We start from the raw sequence: 21,131 nt of genomic DNA on the forward strand, positions 1-21,131 counted from the left end.
ATACACTTGTACATGTATATACATTGCCTTCTGATGGTTAAACTAAACGTAGTGTCAATGGCTAGACAAGTCAAAGAAAGTTTTTAGCTAACCTTAGATCACCTGTCATAAGTGAAATATTGAAAAAATAGTGAAACATTAAGAAATTGTGACTCATGAATATTAAATGAATAAAAGGCAAATGTATCATGCAGTGTAGATAGTAAGAGTAACATTCCTCATGCTATGAAAAACCACTTCTAAAAAAATGGATGTGTTTCGGGTGAGGATATAGTATTCCTGTAGTCATGGAAGTTAAGCAGTTATTTATATCAATCAGAACCCACATAACCATGCAACTAGAATATGGAGCTAGTTTCAACTGGACAAGTATATAGCTTTTTCTCTTTGACGCTGTCAACTATGAAGGATACTCAGTACAATCTCCCAAAATCAGATGACATTCCATTCTTAACCTTCCTGGGAAGTTGTATATGAAAGAAAGTCCTGATTGTAATTGAAAGCAGTATTGTTAGGTGAGTGGGTTTTAGGAGTTATTTGAAGATTAAAGAATAACAAGCTGCCGAATGTAAATTTAGTAATTAGTTTATGTGAAGTTATGTGACTGTAAGAAGCAGGCCCTTAGGTAATTTTTATTTTTGTCCTAAGACTAACTGTATTGCAACATTAAACCCTGGCTGTGTCAATCCTGCAATGCAGGTGAAAGAGCTCTTTAAATTCTTTACTGTCTTATATATGAATACTTCTTTTGCTAATAGAAAATTAATAACTATGTGGCTAATTAATGGAATCTGTGAACATAAACAGAGTAGTATTTTATATTTATAAAAATAACACCTTACCTTTACTCCCAAAGACAATTCACCAGCATGTTTCTCTTCAGGCACCTGTAAACTCTTTTGGATCATTAACTACCTCCAGTGTCCCTGTGTCCCTAGGAATGTAGCATATTGCTTGTACTTAATACAGAAGCTTCTGTTTTATTCCCACTCTGTGAGCAAGAGCAGGAGGAAGCTAAGATTAAGAAGGATTCATTTATTCTTATCCATTATCTGAATACCCTTAGGAAGCTTCGGTTATTTTGACAAAGTCTGAAATAATCCCACTTAAGATTTGTAGTAAGTTTAATGTATTACAAATCAGGGATAGCGATAGAAGATTGACAGTTAATAATGTTATTTGCTCAGCTCTTTCAATGTTGACAGTAATTTGTGGTAAACATTTATAATAAAAATTGGATGTCAACATTTAAAATTCTTTCTAATTTGTGTGAAAACATAAAATGTATTCCTCTCTCTATTGTTCACTAATCACACTGCCTCCTTTTTTCTTTTTAATTTTTAGAACACTGTCTCTTTTCTTTAGGTTTTAGCTGGGTTTTCCATGTGCCACAAGTGCTCGTTCATTACTAGCATCATGGTCCACTGCATCACTGTCGTGAAATCTCTGCTCAGTTGTGCCCTTTTCTGTGGGGCCTCTGTAGGGCACCATCTGTAAAATTTCACAGTGTCCCCCCCAACTCACCCTTCGCCTGCCCAGTCCATTCTTAGTCTCTCTTATTCATTTCTCTTTCCTTCCACAGCAGTGTTCATTTTTGAATATTTTATAGGAATTTCACACATATATTTATTGCTTATTTGCCGTCTCCTCAATATGTCATAAGCAAAGTGAATGCTGGGATGTTTGTTTATCTACTTGTCTGCTAGGGTATTTCAGGGATTTGGATTAGCGCTTGTTAAATTAGAACTGTCATTAGATATTTGTTACATGACTCAATGAGAAAGTCAAATATCTTGATACTTTAGAAACAGAAACAGTATATTTTAACATTGGGCTTACATTCCTGCATTATCACTGTTGGTGGGAAATCAGTGGCCACTTGTGCTTCAGGTATGACCTTTGTGCATTCCTTAGCCTTTATGATCAACACTGCCCTAACTGTGCACCCGGTATTGAGGTTCATATGCCTTGCTATTAGTTTTCATGTTTCTTTTCTTTTACTTAAAGGGAATATTAACTATCATATCATCTCTGTATCAGAAGTGATTAAGAACAGGAAATTTATATGTTTAGACAAAAAAGGGATAGTTCATACTTCTATGTTGAAGAATGTTTCTGTGTTAATTCTATAAAAATATACCTGTCTGTATGCACACCAGTTAACTCACTTGAATTATCTTCCTAATGCTTGGCTCTTGAATGTCTGTTCCCTGCTCTAAACACTCACAACCATAACTGTTTTAGTTACTTTTTACTGGTCGCTGAGACAAAATACCTGAAGCCCAAAGTTGGGAAAGGAAAGGTTTATTTCTTACAGTTTTTGGAGGTTTCAGTCCACACTCAGTTGGCTCCAAGGCAGGCAGGCATGGCTGGGCCGCAGTTCATGGCGGCTGCAAACAGCAAGGCGGAAACTGGCAAAAGAGTGAGACAGACCTTCTTCCTGCCATTACATCACATCCTGGCTCCACTCCTAGACCTGTGTAGCATTCAGACCCTCAATCCAAGTGCTAGACAAACAACCAGTCACAAATGCACAATGCAAATGCATGAGGCCTGGGGGCCACCAACATAAACCATGACAATACCCTTATTTAAAATTCAGAGATGAAAATGTTCATTCAAGTATGGATTAACAAAAATAAATAAATATTGCAGAAGACTATATTAAGAGCAAGAATGGGGCTGGGGATTCAGCTCAGCAGCATAAGCGCCTGCCTTGCAGGCAGTCAAGAGTTCGATCCCCGGTACTGATACAAAGGAAAAAGACAAAAAAAAAAAAAAAAAAAAAAAAAAAAAAAAGAGAGAGAGAGAGCAAGAACATTGAACAGCTCAGAGTAGAAGTTGTGTATTTTACCGCAGAGTTTTATAATGCTGTGAGCAGCTAATCTCCTTGAACAAAGAGTGCAAACTTCAGTTGGCTACGTTATCACTTCCTGCAGAGAGTTACATTCGCAGGGGAATATGTAAAACAAACAGATGCCAAATTGTTGGAACAGGAATGTTCAGCATTACTCAGGGAAATGCTGTAAATTAAATAGGCAGAAGTATACATTATTAATTTAGTACCCCTATTAAAACACGATCATCATTTTAAAAAGCTACTTCATTTACTAACTTTTGTATAAGGCATTGTGTACGCTGCTTCACTGCACAGCCCTGTCAGAAATAGTCATTCGTATCAGAATGATGGCACACTGTTTTCCTGAACTTTCTTGTGTTTTTTCCTCTCTCATTGCACTTTACTTACCTCCCTTTGAATACTTTTGGATTTCCAACACTTTTGTTTAATAATGATAACATTAAACAAAAACAATAATTTATTATCTAAGGTTATTTTGCATGTCAAAAACAATTGACGCTTTCTAGATATTTTCATTATTGTATAACTTATCACAGTGAAAAGCTGAACAATTTAAAATTTCAATTATTAATTTAGCAGCCTTAGAGTCAGAATAAGGTGGCTGAGCTAGGTTGCAATTTGAATTACAAAATTGTATGCTTATTCTTCATTTTGGAAGCCTGCCAGCCAGGGAATATATTAAGCATTCAGTACAACTAGACAAGTCATCCAATTTAGTAATTTCTAGCTGGTCTGATGTATCTTCAGGCAAATTTAACCTTTATAAGACTTAGTCTATGTCTCTGCTTCATAGAGATTACACAATTGTTTGTTTTAAATGAAAATGATAGTGAGGGATATAATCTAAAATTCATTGAAAGTTACACTTCTATCAATTTTAGTTTACAAGCTGCCAGGTAAGGGAATTAATAAAGGCTTGGGACATCTTCATTCATTTTGAAACAAACTGCTAGTGGAGAATCCTTTGCTTTCTAAATATAAGTAGATTATGTCCTTTACTGGTAAATATTCCCTACATTGGGATTTTTGTCATCTTCCAATCAATTGCTTATACTTTTTTGTTTTCAAGTAAACTTTAAAAAGTTATTATAACTGTTTGTCAAGAGTAGTGAACTGACTTGATTTAAAACATTTGGAAAAACATTTCCTATATATTTAATAGCTCTTTATAAGAAATAATTAGTTGCTGCATGAATGACCCCCGACCTTCCCAAATTCTGCTTCAATTCTACTTAGCATCTGTTTAGGCTCTAGGGGATCATGGGAACCACCAGGATGGCTTCCAAAGAAACAGAAAGATAAGCAACCCAGCTGTGTGCTCTTTGTGCCAGGACTAGGAACTCCGCCAGCTGGCTGCCCTACACAACGTGCATGGTGAACAGAAAGTCACTGGGTATTTCATACCCTTCCAGAAGGAAAATTTTAGCTTAGGGGACACAAATGATCAGGTCCATTTCTCAGGAAAGGCCTGTCCATGGAAAGGACATTAATCTGATTCTTTGCTTTGTAGATACATTTATTGTGGATGCCATCCTGGTGATCTTTGTAAGTTAAGTGGCATCAGACCATTATTGAAATGTGTGCTCTGAGGACTACACACAGTAATAGGATATCTTGACTTGGCAGTGAGAACAGAGTATAAAATCCGATTAGACTTCTTAGTATGCATGATCTTGTCTGTACCAGTTTGAAATATCTGTGATTGCGTAAAAACGTTACTCAAGTATCTCAAAACATTTCTTTCACACCCCACAAGACTGACATGAGTCAGCCAATGGGCTCTGCTCCTTATGACCACTTGGGAACAGGCTGATGAAGGAGGGCTTTATACATGAGAGGAACGGAAGAAACAATGAGTGGCAAAACATTTCAAGCTGGCTCCCAGAGGTGCTCCCGTGTCACTGGTCGGGAAATGAATCCCATGGCCACCCCACACCTGGATTCCAGAGGCCAGATCCTCAACATTCATGACGAGCCCTCATACTGCCAAAGTTTCCAGAGCCACACTGATCTCAGTTGATAGAAATGTCAGTGTCATTTGTAAGGTGTTGATAGTAGTTCAGACTATAATCTTATTCTTATCTAGTAGGAAATAGATTTATAAAATTGAAATATTTCCCTGATTCGTTTAATTCATATGCTTATTTTTATTAGCTGATAAAATTAGAATTCATGTATAGTTATGTTCTTAGATAACTGTGAACCACCACTGGAACAGGTACTTTGAAATACTCCTCTATACTGTAGAGGAAAAAGCCTGGTTTGGATTAGAATGCAAAACTGTGCAGTCAAGAACTTGATTGTTATTAAAAGTGGTAAAGGCTGTTTATTCTGAAATAGTGTAACATTAAACAGACAAATTGATGTTAGATACTTTGCATAGTTTTTCTAAAACTTATACACACTAAATACCATGCTTTTCAGAATGTTAAAGATAATCTTAATTCTTCAGAAAAAGTAAAAAATATAGAAATGAATATAAATAAAAGGCATGCAGACTTAGTATTAATACTCTGACATACAGACATGAGCCATGGGGTGACAGGGACACCCTCTGAGAGACACCTCTTCAAGCAGTGTTGTCCTTGTGAGAATACTGCAGGGTGCACCGACACAAAGCAAAGGAGCCCATCCGTTGCTCCACACAGCCTCTTGATGCAGTCAAGACATTTGGTAAACCTCAAAGTATTTGTGGCTGGTGTTTTATTCTTTATATGGAATGCTCTTTTATAGTGAAGATTTTTATAAGTAGAAGGAAACCACTCTAAAAAGCGATGTTTAGCATAGTATAGTAAATACATAGACCAGCAAGACTCATTTATTATTATTTTCAAGTTTTATATAGCATAACTATATATGCTATGCTGTTAGACAATTGGCAACACAGGAGGTTTCTTTACACCAGCATTACCACAAATACCTCAGTAATATGTTGCACCACAACACTGGGATGCCTACCATGTCACTTAGGTTGTGGGAGATATGAGCTCTCTTATAATTGTATGAGACTACTGTCATATATTCAGTGTGTTATTGACTCTTACATCATTATGTGGTACACAACTACACTTCCTTTTTCTGCATATATATATAGATAAATCATACATATGTCCTCTATATTATGTGGATATTTTTCTAAGCCTGAAAATACTTTTCATGGATATAATCAATAACAAAATTGCATTCCATTCCATTCCATTCCCTCATATATGATATTCTCTATTATTTGTGCAATGTAAGTGTTTCTAGTATTTATTTATTATAAGTAATGATCAATAAATGGCTGAAAATTTTCTGGAATACAGTGATGGAAATAGATTTATTGATTGGAAATATTTGGTTGTTTGAAATCTGCTTGATATGTATTACCAAAGTTCTTTTTAGAGCACTTGTTTCAATTTATATTATTACCAGTGGTGCAAGGGAACACTTATAGAAGCATACATCAATTTTCTTATTCCCAATACAGTTTAACAATTTACAAATGAGTAATTTTCATTTGTTATTTTAACTTACTTTTATTTACTAATAAGGCTTAACCTTTTCCATGTTTGTTGATGACTTCATAGATTACTTACGTATCTATATTCCCTGGATTTTTTTTTTTTAGTGCTTGATTTAAAAACAATTTTATGTGTAGATTAATTCAATAATAATAATTCTTATTGTTACACACCCACATTTTCCTTAGTTTTTTCTTTGACTTTTTATTTCACAAGTTTCAAATGTATTATCAATTGTAACTCTCATCATGATTTCTTAATGCTTAGAAAAGGTGTCAATATTCTAAACGGTTGTATAACGTATTTTCTTATGTGGCATTCTTTTCAATGGTAGCAGGAACTTTTAAATACTTGTATGTTAGTTAAAGAAGCCAAATCATTTCTTTTTTTCTTTCTTTTTTTTTTTTTTTTCTTCTTGGTACCGGGATTGAACTCACGACCTTTCTTACCAGGCAGGTGCTTACATTGCTAGGCAAAATCCCTAGCCCTCAAGTCATGCTTTTAAATTGGAAAGAACAGCAATTTCTTTCACTAATGGATCTTTGTTAACATGTCCGGTAGACATGTAAGATCACTGATAGTTTCTGGAGCTGTGGAGCAAAGAAACAGCTCAGGCTTTGGGGAAAGGAAGGCGGAATCTGAATCTTCATCCCCACTGACTCATTGGTGAAGGCGATTATCCTGCTTGATCTATTTGTAGAAGCTTATGTTAACCATTATGTCACTTATTAAATAAACAGTATCACTTTCAGTATTCAGGGTAACTTCAGAAACTTCTGCTCTTGACTGTTCTCCCAATTTTAGTGATAAGCTGACAATTTCCATTTTTTTCAGTTGAGTACCCTGAGTATCTAGTGTTTTATTATGTTCTTTTGAAGATATTTTGTTGAGATAAAAGATACAATAAATTGTCACATACATGTTTTAATTCATATAAATATTCATATAATCCCATGGACAATAATATATTGAGTGGCCAGAATGTAAGTTTTTCAATTTGTTTATATGGTTATAGATAGATAGATAGATATAGATAATTTCTATTGTAATATTTTTAGATATGTTTTATAAATAGTTTATCTAAGTTTGCTAAACTTTGATGGGTTGAACAGATATATTCACAAATATTAGCAGGCATCAGAATCATCTGGAGATGCAGTTAAGACAGATTGTTGGGCCCCATTCTCAGAATTTCTGGCTTAGTAAGGTTAGAGGAAAGCTCGAGAACGTACATGTCAAGTAAGGTCCCCACTGATGTTAATGCTTTGGTCAGGGGATTGCGCTGATGAAATTGACTAACAGAAGTTATTTTTAAAATAGCATTCATTGTTGCTCAAGGCAGTAAAAATACAGACTTATTTGACTTTAGAATTTAAGTTTTCAAAAACATTCAAACATTTTGTTAGCATTCAATAGTATTCTAAGTGTTTCTTATAAAATACTCCTTTCATGAAAAATGTAGATATTAAGCACAAATCTAACATTATTCTCTACGTTTTTAATTGAGCAAATATTTCATGTTTCATTATGGCATAAATATACAGTATTCTAGAAATATATTTTAAAAATGGGATGTAATTGTAACGTTTCCAAGTGATAGTTTATGGCTAATTTTTGTTATTCTTTTCTAAAATCTAATTTGATATGGGTCAAAGAATGGCTCAGTGGTAGCTTTAAAATAAACTGAAACAAGTGTATTTTACTTTTATAGAGAAGTCATAAAGAATAATATAGTCTACAGAGTATGAAATTTCAAGAACAATTAGATACTGTAGGGGTATTAAATCAAATATACTTAAACACATTTGGGGAAACAGCATTTTGCAAGTGTAATCATTCCCCCTGCAATCTAAGGCCACCAATAATGCAAAGAAACATAAAGGTCAAGAAATTGAACAATAAGTATTGAAGAAATAAAAAGACTTTACTTGGTTCACTCTTATTTTCCTTCTTAGATTGTGAATGTCAATTAGCTCAGTCAAGTCTTGCTAATAATGTCAGCTGTCAGTCATTCCTGGGTAGTGATGTGTGAAGTTTGTCAGCAGGGGCTGGACTACATGAGTGATGAATGAAACAATGAGGGTACAGAAATCTGAGCAAACTTCTCGATTTCGGGTAAATTTCCCACATGGAGAATTAAGACACAAAAGAAAATTCACATACAAATTATTTTAATGGAGTGTTTATTTTTTAGAAGTATTAAATCTTTATAATTTTCTATTTTAAAAAGTACAATAAATGAACAATAAATCAGCATTAAGCCCCCAGATTCGCATTTGTTATGGTTTGTGTCTCAGTGTCCCCCAAAGCCTCATGCAGTCATAGGAGTGGGCTTCTGGGATTTGTGATTGATTCATGGTGCAGTGCTGGAATTATGGGTGTGAGTGCTACTGCCACCCTAGGTTGGGTCCACATACAATATAAGGCACAGAAAGATTCCTGTCTTGTGCTCCTCCCTTTGCTCTTGTTGCTTTTGCTATCTTTCGGCCACCTTGAACTGTTGTTTATCTGTCGTGACACCCCGCCTTGGAGCCAGCTGAGTATGGACTAAAACCTCTACAAACTGTGAGCTAAATAAACCTTTCCCTCCTTAACTTTGATTGTTACGTATTTTCTCTCAGAAATGCGAAAAAAGTAACCAACACAATACTGAAAAAAAATTTGCGGCACAGTATTCAGATTGAATCTACCTTGATCTACATCTCCAGCCATTAAAAAAAAGTTAATGTTTTTAATTTGAAGAGAGAAAAATAAAGGCAACAATAGAATAGTTTCAAAATGGGTTAGTAGGAGAGTTAAATTAATTAATACATTTTATATTATTATCATAGCAGTTATTCAGAGTACAAGTCTTTCAAAAGTTTTTATTTTGCAACAAGTCTCAATGTCACTAAGTTGTTTCAGCTACTGTTGAACTTGTAGTCCTCCTGTCTCAGCTCCCAGACAAGCATGTACCACTGCACCTAGCTTATATTAAAATTTTGATTTGAATTAAATATATAAACAGATATCTGTGTACAGATTTTCTGAGTCCACAAATGTTTATAACGGATGATAAATTTTGTGTATATCTCTGAATAAATAAACTTCTTTCTTTAGGCTTAGCATATTTGTTATTATTTCTTTTAAAAATTATTTTATATTGTTCATAGAATTAGTAAAATACTTTTATATCTACAGTTCATTGGTTGCCTTTGTGAAACTTACAATTTTTATCATGTGTTACTACAGATGTCATGTCATCTGTAGTAACATGAACTCTGTACTATTCATTTCTTTTGGCTTTATATATACAACTATTGATACATCTGTATAATTTGTTAGCATAATTATATTATATGCACTTAATAGTGTCTCCTCTGTTCTAACAATTTTATAATTTATTTCTTAACCTTAATATCTTCTGCATATTTTAGTGTAGCTTTTTTCAATGATGTGATTTTTTCATTTATGTTGTTTTCCTACGGAATTGTGACTCTTTGGAGCAGAACAAATGTACTTTATTCATATTTATAATTAACAGTACACTCAAATTTTGGCTCAAAATTATTTGAGATTATTTCCTATTAATTAGTGTTAAAATAAAAGATAAGATAAATTAATTACTTTTATTTGGAGTCACTTTTCAAAGGAAAGCAAAAAGCAAAATGGAAAATAAATTCATAGCAGAATATCAGGCTTGGGAGAAACCTGCATATCCAATCAATTCATTTGTAGGAAGTACAAATAGATGGCTTGGCTTCCCCATAGGGACAGATGCAGGGGATGCTTAACTGACCTATTACTGAAACTAACAGAAAGATACCTGTTTTATTCATTTTTCTGTGTCTACAACTTGAGAGAGTTAATTTGGACTCACTAGTTTTGGAGGGTTCAGTCCATACTCATCCAACTTCAAGGCAGAAAGGGCATGGTGCAAGGGCCTTCTGTGGAGATGAGCTGCTCCAAATTATGGAGAAAAGGAAGCAGAGCTGGAAGAGAGGAGCTGAGGAGAGAGTGCATCCTTAGAGTCCTGTGCCTGGTGACCAGCCTCTTCCAATGGCCCCCCTTTCCTAATGTCACAGTCAGCTATAGCACTCCAAGGCTCAGCACTTTCCAAAAAAGCCCCACCTCTGAGCACAAGACAGGTTTGGTGATCATTTTTGATTTAACTCATAACAATCTATCTCTGACCTTGAAAGATTCATGCATATCATTTTATAGAAAATGCATTTAGTCCATTTCTACTTGATGACAAAGTCTTTAGAAGTTCCAGCATTTCTTAAAAGTCCAGTCTACCAAGTGTCAAGGCAAACTCTTAGCTGTCCATGCCTGTAAAATGTGAAAGAAAGAAACACTACGGGCATACAATTTTGGCACTGAGTAAACACTCCCACTCCAAAAGAGAAGAAAGGGGAATAGAAGGGAAGGAGGTCAGAGCAAGAACAAAATCAACAGGGGAAACAGTAAATCTTGCAGCTCCAAGGCCAGCACCCAGGCAAGCTGTGTCATGATGTGAACTCCAATGACATTGCTAGTTACAGCTCTCCTGGGATGACTTTGCTCAGGGCCTGTGACTCTCCTCAGATGAGCTATGTTCCTGGCTTTCCCAGCTTCCTATGGTCTCCACTTTTGGTTTCACTTGCATGAAGCAAGTGCACCTCCACCTCAGAGGTACACGGCCTGCTCTGGTGGAAGCATCCCTGACCTCACAACTCTTGCATTCTGCGTGCAGGTAAAACCCCTACCATGTGGAGGACACAAAAGTCTGCCACCAGTTCAAGGAGTAGCTGAGTTCCCTTGAATCATGGCTTCAGACCCCTTTTGAATAGCTGGATGCTTGAACACTGTGAAAGCAATCCTGGAGAACTATTACTTAGGTAGCATTCTCCAGGCGAGTGCCCTGGGGCTTTCTTCTCAAAGTTAAGTCTTTGAAATAAGTTTAGCCTTTCCACCCCACCCTCACACCAGTGAAAGGGTCTTGCTTATTCCCAATATGCCTTCAAGGCGTCTGTCCTATTGTTCTGATGCAAAGCACTTGGCTTCTTTTTGTTCTACAGGCATTTCTCTTTTGGAAAAACTGCCACCTCTAACTGACTTTTTGCTTCTGATTCTCATAGTTAATATAGACAAAGCCACGCGCAGTACCCATTCCACTGCCCAAATGTTAGGCTGCCTTGATGTTTTCTCCATCAAGTTAATTAGTCTGCTGCCCTTAATCACTTAACAGCTTACACAGAGTACCACTTAGGTAGAGTGTCTGTTTATGTACTGGGTGTCCCAAATACCATATAAGCAGTTGTCATTTCAACCAGTCAATTCTTGTATTATATAAATTTGATAAAATTGTCATTTTTGTATTTCCTAATATATTATCCTATAAAAATTAGTAAAAGTTATGCAATTTTTGGTTCTCTTGCATTTAAATAATTGGACTGGTATATTAGTGCTTACTAGAATCAAATGTAGAAGAGTGCAAGACCTCTGTCTGTGTGCTGGAGACCCACAGCAGTGTCCTGTGAGCCTCCATATCAAGAGGCTGAGGGATTTGTGCTGGGAGACCAAAGGATCTGTACCAGAAAGGCCCAAGGGTCAGTGCTTGAAACTGAAGTATTTGTGCAAAAAGGCTGCAGGATCTGAGCATAGAGCTGAGGGATCTGCACTGGAAGCCAGGAGACACTGTCCACAATGAAGATGAAAGTTGAAACTCCCACAAAGAAAGCAGCTGCCAAAGCTCCTTTGAAGGCAAATCGCTGAAACTCTCCTGAAGAAAAGCAGCTGCAAGGACTTGTCCAAGGAAGATCAGCTGACATCCTTCCCTCCAGTTTCTTTTATACAGTTCTGACCTCAGGCCTCCTCATGTGGGTCGTCTACACACAGAACTATGCGGACTCAATTTAGTTGGGCGTTTCCTGCTCAAATTGACAATTAGTCCGTTAATCACAACAAATGTTAAGTAGTTAATCTCAGCCTCTCTAAGCAAAATCTCAGAACATGAACAAAATGTAGACAAATTTTCTGCCACGGCGTAACACACATAGCCAAGAATCCAACTGCCGGTGGAGTCCTTGTTCTCAATCGAAACCTTCTGAACCTGCATTTCTGTCAGCAGTCGAGTTTTCTGAGCTCTGACCAGAATCTCCCATCAAGCTCAGCTTACAGCATTCTGGAGATTCTCTGATCAGCATCTCCAAATTTTTCTAAACTTTTTCTGTGAGCCAGTTCCAAACTCTTCTCAACCACCTGGTCAGGTAGTCTCAGCAGTGACCCCACTCTAGGTACTGAAATTTGTCTTTGTCACTGTCATTACTGAGACACACTACCTGACATAGACAACTTAAAGAAGAGGTTTATCTTGGCTCACTGTTTTTAATGGATTCAATCCATACTCAGCTGGCTCCAAGACAGGAATAGCATATGGGAAGAACCTGCATGGAGGTAAGCTGCCTTCATTATGGAGGTCGGGAGGCAAGGACAGAAAGAAAGAGTAAGGGAGGTGAATACACTCTTTTGCGTCACGCCCCCTGGCTCTTCTGATCAGGGCTTACCTTCTAATGTCACAATCTGATATAATCCTCTTTGGTCCAATTACTTTGCCAAAGCCCTGCCTCTGGGCATATGAGAGTTTTGGGAATCATTCTTGATTCAAACCATAACAATATCCATCTGGCACACTATCCTTTTACCATTTTCCAGTCCAATTATTCAAATACAAATACAAGTTTCCTGAATAATGCTTGGGGTAAACTGTTCTGTTATTAATATAAATGACAAATGGTTAATATAAATAGCAAGTCTATATTTAATGGTAAATGTGCTATGAACTGAGAAGTGTTATCATTAATGCCACATCCAGACAGATCCAGCAGTTAACATAATATGGGACTGGGATTGTCACAAGTGATAACATACCAAGACTGCTTAACCAATATCTCAAGAGGGCATTAAACCTATAATTTGATTAATATAGAATTATATATAATAAATAACTAGAGTATGTAACAATAATTTACTAACCAGTTGAAATGAACAGTTTTTAATTACATAAATAATAAAAATAGCAAAAGTAATAGCTCATGTTTATTAAGGTCTTGCTAAGTGCAAGGCATATAATGAATACAGAGATCATCTCAGTTCTCTTAGCAACCTATGAAACAGATGATTTTGGTTTTAATTTACATATGGACAAATGTGGCTTAAAAAGCTTCTTATATAGTTTGCTAAAGTTCACACATGAATACATATACTGTGGAGCTAAATTGTTAAGGAAAACCATGACTTTTTATTTCACATGGGGAACTTTAAAACTAAAAACCAGTGCCAAAACCTCACTCTCAGAAATTATTATTCAATTGGCCAGTGATGTAGGTCTTTTTTTTAATTTTAAAAATGAAACAAAAGATAGAAATGAGATAAAATTTCAAAAAATAGGAAATTAACATGTTAATATATTGTATATTGTTATCTTAGAAGTAGTTGTTCAGGCTACAAGATTTATGCATAAAAATGATAAACAATAAAAGCACAAACTTCTTTTAGATGGACTTAGAGATTAGTAGTATAGTTATCTATCTTGTGTATATATACATATACACAATATACATATAATCTTTTCCCTTCTTTTCTCCTTTCCCCTATCCCAGTTGTTCTTGCCTTTTGAGCACTTTCTTTTCCTTTCATTTGCACAATATCTATTGTATATTTTTGGATCTATGGATGTAGGTATGTTTTTTTTAAAGGCTACCTAGTGATTTCATTGTATAGCAAGTTAGGAATCACTTAACTGGAGGCACACTACTGACAGTTCGCCTTTGCCCTGCACTTGTTCCCTGGCATTAAAAAGAAATGCTAATGATTATGTAGCTTGAAAGAATAGTTTTGAGATTTATTTTACTTGCTCTATCCTCTAAGCATTGTCCTTATTTATGTAGTCTCCATTTACCTCACTTATTCTGCCTACAGACTCACTGACTATTGTCTCCTGGAATGTTTCAGGATGTTGGCTTTGTGACAGAGGAGTCATGTTTTATCTCTGCAAATGCATGCATATCTAGATAGAATTGCTTTTGCCAGAGCTTCACTGTTCTTTTTGTAAAGCGTCTTTCAAATAGTTATTCAGGTATAAATTACATTTTCCAATTTTCTTCTCAGCTATAGAAATACACGATAGGACCTAGTTGGTTAATTTTTATTAAATGCTTCAGTTTGTTAGTTTTATATAATGATGTAAGAATATTTATTAAAAGGTACAGTTAATAAGTTTAAGGGATCAGATATTTTAACACAGTCAGAAAATTATATATAACTGGATTTTGATCCACTCACTGTGCTGTATTTTAAATCATAATTATTTACCCTTGTGCCATTTTCAATCCAAGCATCATCATTAAAACTATTTCCTGTAGAAAATGGGTAAAGAACATTAATATGTAATGCAGAAAGAATGGACAGAAAAGAGGAATATAAAGAAGTTTAACATCCTCAAATGATTCAAGAGACGTAAAGTTTTGCATATGAATTACCAACAATATTTTCATAGAATTTCATATAATAGATGTAATATAATTTATAAGTGTATTATTTTTACTGTCCTTGTCCTTGGTATAATGCAAGCTCCATAGGAAAGGAATTTTATCTATTTTTTTAGGGACATATTGTAAGAATTCAAACCAGCATCTATCATGAAGTAGAGAGCCAATAGTAAATATGAGTTAAAAGAAGTAATTGTGCAATGAATCAAAGATTTAAAATTGTGTGTGAGTGCACACGTGTGCATGCACGTGTGTGCATAGCATTAACATTGATGTGATGAACAGGTAATTAATCATTTTGCACTGGCAGGTTTGTAAATTGGTACAGTGTTTCTGAAGAGCAATCTGTGAAGAGATATCATGTTTTTATCAAATATTTATTTTATTTGAATTATTTATTTACTCTTGTAGAGTTACACTTCCAGGAAATAGTTCAGGGCAGATTTATAGACAGAAAACTCTAAATGCTCTATTCTAGCATTGATATCCAGATAAGAATGATAAAGTAGCAGAATGTTACATAAAATATGGCATTTATCTTTCTTTCAAAACAGACCAAATGATATAAAGATGAAGTAATATAATGTTAAATGAAGAATAGAGGGTGAGTGAGTAATGGAGCATGGTGCCAACTTTATAAAAATTAGAGAGAGAGAACAAATTAAATAACTATACTGAAGTATTAGTAATGATCGTATCTGGGAGGTGATACTAAGATTGGTTCTAATTTTCTTTGTAGTATCATGAAATGCACATTCCTATATGAATATGTACCAGCTTACTATTCCGAAAAAGTCTCATTTACAAAGTTGTCTTTGCCACTTGTCAACTCTGAAGGTATATGAAAGAATATATTGGAATACTACCTCCACAAGAGCAAGACTTGTTCATCTGCTTCATTCAGTGATAGTGTTCCTATGCTTAGAATATTGTTTGAAATATGATGCACTTATAGTTTTTAATAAATAATGCTTTCCTCTCTAACATAAATTTTCGAGTTTGATAGAAAGGAAATAGGTCACCTCTGTTAAAAAACAGTGTTTTGCAGTTAGTCTAGTTGTCATGAATAGTGTGTGTGTATTCATAGCACATCTTCTTTCCTTGGGAGATATTCTCTTTATATGGACATAGAATGATATTTGGAATTTGCTCAGTGGGGAAGAAAGTGACCAATGAATGGAAGATTTTGATGTTAGTATGCACGATTTCTTTCTTGTTTTTTACATAGATGAAACTTTTTATCTCTAGTTAAATGTCTATAAATTAGTGTTTTGGACTTAATAAAACTTTAATAGTTAACCAATAAGCAAGTGTTATTTTTTCCCAGTACTAAAAACTGACCCATGGGCCTCACACGTGTGAGGCTAATACCCCTTACCACTGCACTACAGCCCCACCCCAGCAAGGGTTCATTTGTTACTCAGAAGCATTATTTTTAGTCCTGTCATTTAGAGAAGACAAAGGGATATAAGAATTATCACAGACTGACTACTGATACTATTCTGGGGTGCAAAGCTTATTGAGAAATGACATTTGTCCAAACATACAAGACACTGCTCTACTGTGTGTCAATGGATTTCACAAAGGAAATGTTTCAAGTAACTTTTGGCATATAGCATGCAGTTTAAAAATAAAATTGATTATGCAAATGGAAATGTGCCTAAAGTTTTATCTTTTTAAAATAATTTTTGGGGAGGTAAAATAGAATATCAAGGGCTTAAGTTAAGAGTATAGGAAAAATGTAATAATACGCTGTGATTCAGTATTAAATAACACAGTATCAGTGACTACAATTATTTGAATATTTAACACAAAATTCTTGTTTATGTTTTCTCTAGGATTCAGAATTTCCAATAGTGATGCAATCAAATCTAAATTTGAATTTAAATAAGGAAAATCTTTGTCCACCGAAATTCGACTACAGATTGAATAACATCTTTAGACTGCACGAACTTCCAGTGAGCTGGTAGGATTCTTGATGTTTTATTAATTCCTTTGAGATTTTATTGTCACGTCTAAATTGTGCAGATCTTACTGTAATTCATGGTCAGAGTGCCTTGCTCTTAGCCTGTTCTCAAATTATTACTCAAAACCATTTTTAGTTTCTACAAGAATTTTAAAATTAATTGGTTTAGGCACTTGGTGGCAGTGCAGACTAAGTACATTGTTGTGTAGTATTATTGTGAAGGTTAGAGATCTGATTTAAAATAATGCACGTATCATTTTAGAGAGAGTTGTAGAACTATTTTAAAGATGGGACCTCAACAACTAAGCATTTCACTTGTTCATTTTACTTACAGATTTTACCTATGTATGCTTTCTCCATTAATAGATCTTATCTCTTTTTTAAAATCATAATTTCATGAATTGTAATTACACTGGCATAAAGACAAAATTTATTGCTTGATGTTTATATGATATACTGTTTTATAGATCTGCATATTTATATGATAAAATGTATTCTGAATCTTTTTTAAATTTATAATACTGTAGTTCAGATTATAAAAAATATTTCTGTGGGGGAATCTGCATCTATAAATCTTAGAATACAGTTCCATGACATGTTACAGTTTAAGCAAATGGTCAGCTTTGGTTGATAATCATGAAATGTCATTAGATTACACTTCAAATAAGTAACATTTTCTTGTATTTGGTCATATAATCCAAAGTGTATTTGTAAGTGATCTTCAGCAACCCGTGATTATACAAAATTTGCAGCAAACTTCTTGTTCCTGTTATGCTTAGAGATGATTAATGTCTTGGAATAGATATTAGCAAGTTCTAACACCTTACTTGAATTTTACCTGTGGTAAGTATTTTGCTCATTTATTATGTTTCCTCTGCTCTTTGTGTTCTTATATGTGTAATCTTCTTCTAAAAAATGATTTGCTTTATATCCTGGTAACAAGAATACTCCTGTGATATATGCCTTAGCTATGATATGATCTTAGCGTTTGTGATTAAAAATCTACAAGTTAATAACTGAAATAGCATGTTAGTACATAAAGGGAAGTGTAAACATGATACAGGATGCCTTTGTGTTCTCTTTTCTCTTAAAAGAGGTATGTACGTTTGTATGTCAGTTTTTTGACAAAAGCTTAGGACTTGTTCTTTAAGTGTTCATTGGCTAGAATTCCACATCATATTGCTTGCAGAAGGTGTGGCAATAATGTGTCATCTACAATTTCAACCTGTGATTTCTTTAATTTTATATAAGAACTTCAGGCATGAGGAAGATAACTTCCACATGATTGATAATGTTAATTTAATTTTTATTAACAGAAATTCTGTTTATCATGCTTATATTTAATCACCTTAATTAATATTTAATTACATTACAGTAACAAACACAATGACCTCACACAGACATTTAGTAACAAACTGCTTTGACTCTTTGTAATTATGGAGCTTGATGGTGGGAATAGCTGCTGGTTGACTTGGCCATGACTGAGAGCTCTAAGCAGTGGAACGCAGGGGGCACGGCTTGTGCATTTCGCAGAGAGAATGGGAAGAGATGGGCAATCTGGTGACTAAGTGGAAGTGCAGGGAAAAGCTTTTAGTAAACGCAGATATAGTGGAGAGAAAGAGGGAAACATTTAGCTTCCACTCAAAGACAAAATCCGGATGTCAGCCTAATTTATTTCCAGACTTTGAAAAGACAGCTGTCTAATAACTACTGTTGCAGCCCAGGGAAAAATTTCTCCATCATAATCTTCACTAGTTAGTCCATTAGGAGAGGAGTGTCTTGCGTCAAGTGTTGGGCAGCAGAACCAGTAGTAGGAAGAATACTCACTAATGTTTTAGGGTCACATATCTCAAAGAAAGCTTAAGTTACGGTTTTGGGGATAAGTCATTTACTCTGGCCTTTTTTTCACTTGTGTACTTCATTTCCAATTTGTTCCAGTTTCTGTTTCTTCATCACCATTTGTTCTTTGCCATGTTTGTATTTCTCCCACCAGCTTTATCACTTTCTTTGTATCCTGTGCTACCAATCCTTACTATAAAAGTCAATTTAAAATTTTGTTTCATTATTTGCATAATCTTGATTAATTTTAAAACCATGATGTGATCACCCAGTACAGGTGTACAGTACAGTGTTTTGGTGCTTAATAGTTCTTTAATAAAATGTTTAATGGCTCAGTTATTTATTATTTATTTTTGCAGTGCTGGATATTGCATATCTCTGACACCCCATAAAACATTCTAAAATGGTCATGAATTTACTTTATTTGTTTACCAATTACCATAGGTGGAAAGAAAGTTCTTTACTATGGTATGTGGATTCCCCAACTTCAAACATATAATAATAATTACAATGATAAAAGAAAGAATATAAATAGTAACTGTTTTGGTAAGCACCTAGACATGTTAAGATTCATCTGCTTTGGCCATACCATCTGTCACTTTCATAATTCAATAAAGTAGATGTTATTACTAGTTCTTCCTCTCTCTTTTTCACATATACACATGAGGCCTATAAATCTTGAAAATCACAGAGAAAGAATTTGTATCATATTTGTTTAACTCAAAAGCAGTGAATAAGCTACATATTATTTAAAAATTTTTTTGAGAGAATACATCTCTGTTTTTACAGCTGGACACACAATTTATCAGTAAGATATAATGATATGTCTTATGAGTGAAGTTGAAAGCCTTTTTTATTCTGTTAATAAGCATAGTCTAAGATAGTTGTTATAAATTTAAATATTAAAATAATTAGATTGTGTTTGAGCACAGAATTTGCTAATTACTTGTTTTGTCTCTGGAAAACATTTATCAAGGTATAGTTTTTAACTTTTTCTAACAAGGTCGTAATAAAATAAATGCATATTAAAATCCAGATAATATAAAAATTCTTAGTGTCTTACTAATTTGCATTTTTATAGAGTATAATTTCATAGGTCAGAGAACCAGGATTTTAAATTAGATTAGTTAAGAGAATTTTTAAACTCTGACTTAAGTAGATGTCCTTCTACTCTCTTATAAGATGGTTCCTATCAGCCTAGAAAATGTTCTGCAGTAACTCCCATTAGTTTAACCAAACTTCCTTTTTTTCTCACCAAAGCTGAGATCTTTGTTCATGCCCTGCTTATTTTCAGTAAAAAGTTAATTGAAGCGCTAACTGATCTCACAGAAGATTCATGCTCTTATTCTCCCAGGGGCGTCCTGGTGCTCTTATTGACTCCTAGACTGGTTCTTGAGCACATTTTCTGTGTTCAAAATACCTAACAAGCTGTTTCAGATTATTATGTCCAAGAAAAAACTTGATGTTCCCAGAAAAACCTGGTCTATCCTGCACTTTCTCCTCTTTCAAGGCCGCACCTTTTGTAAATTTACACAAGCTAAAAACTCGGGAGTTATCTTGATTTCTCATGCTGTCACGTTGCAGTTTCCATCAGGAAATCTGCAGTAAGCCTGACATGGCCTTTCTCTAGAATAATCTTTCCCTCTTTTCTCTATCTGTATTTTTTATCCTCTTGCCAAAGTCTATTGATTTACCTCACACTGGGTTACTCACGTCATAGTAGCTAAAATGATGTTTTAAAAATGTAAATAAGACTGTGGATGCTTTTTCCCTTTAAATAGAGCAGTATTTCTCCCTTATGTCAAAATATGCAGACTTCCTGCGTGGCCTGCCTGGCTCTGCAGAGTGAGACCGGTCTGCTGTGCTGCCTACTTGTGCTCCTGTTTCTCTTTCCCAGCCTTTCAACCGCCCCAGTCTTCTCACTAACCTGCACATGAGATGTACCGCATTTATGCTTATATCTTCACACTAGGTCTTCTGTGTCCGAGCAGTGTCAGTTTTCTAATGTCTGCACGTCTGTCTCATTCTTATCTTTCTTAGCAGAAATGTCACCTCCTAGAGAGGCAGTTTCCTCAAATGTAACTAATATTTTACTCCTCATTCCTGCAGTCACCTTTATTCCCATCCTTCTAGATTCTTTCTTTCATGGCTCATAGTAAGCATGAAGAAGTATATATTTTAAAGTGTTTTATGAAAAAGAAGAACATGTTTTCCTACTTTCCGTCTGGAGAAATAGCACTGTGGCTGTTCTCTGAGTATATTGGAAGAGTACCTTCCCGAGACTGCTGCAGTGAATTTGGCATGTGAATAAAACTGAGCGGAGGTACTGTGACGTGAAGCCTCTCAGCCCCAGAGGGACTTTTGGCTCCCTTCAGCTGAAAGCAAGGAATTTTGAAAGTGCTCAGCCATGTGATAAAAGTAGCATGTTTCCTTGAGTGGTCTTTCCTTGGAAA

The 21,131-nt window shown here is 34.9% G+C and overlaps 1 protein-coding gene across 2 annotated transcripts in view; it reads left to right on the forward strand.

Annotated features, from left to right (window-relative positions):
- Spag16 (sperm associated antigen 16) overlaps positions 1-21,131 on the forward strand; it is a 997,476-nt gene that overhangs the window by 191,703 nt on the left and 784,642 nt on the right. For both annotated transcript variants that reach the window (XM_063237454.1, XM_063237455.1), the window contains one exon: positions 16,712-16,839. In XM_063237454.1, the coding sequence (XP_063093524.1) occupies positions 16,712-16,839 (128 nt within the window). The remainder of the gene's footprint in view (positions 1-16,711; positions 16,840-21,131) is intronic.

This window comes from Cavia porcellus, unplaced genomic scaffold (genome assembly GCF_034190915.1).
Source record: "Cavia porcellus strain 051 isolate PalLab524CR breed Dunkin Hartley unplaced genomic scaffold, mCavPor4.1 scaffold_26, whole genome shotgun sequence".
Classification (NCBI taxonomy): domain Eukaryota; kingdom Metazoa; phylum Chordata; class Mammalia; order Rodentia; family Caviidae; genus Cavia; species Cavia porcellus.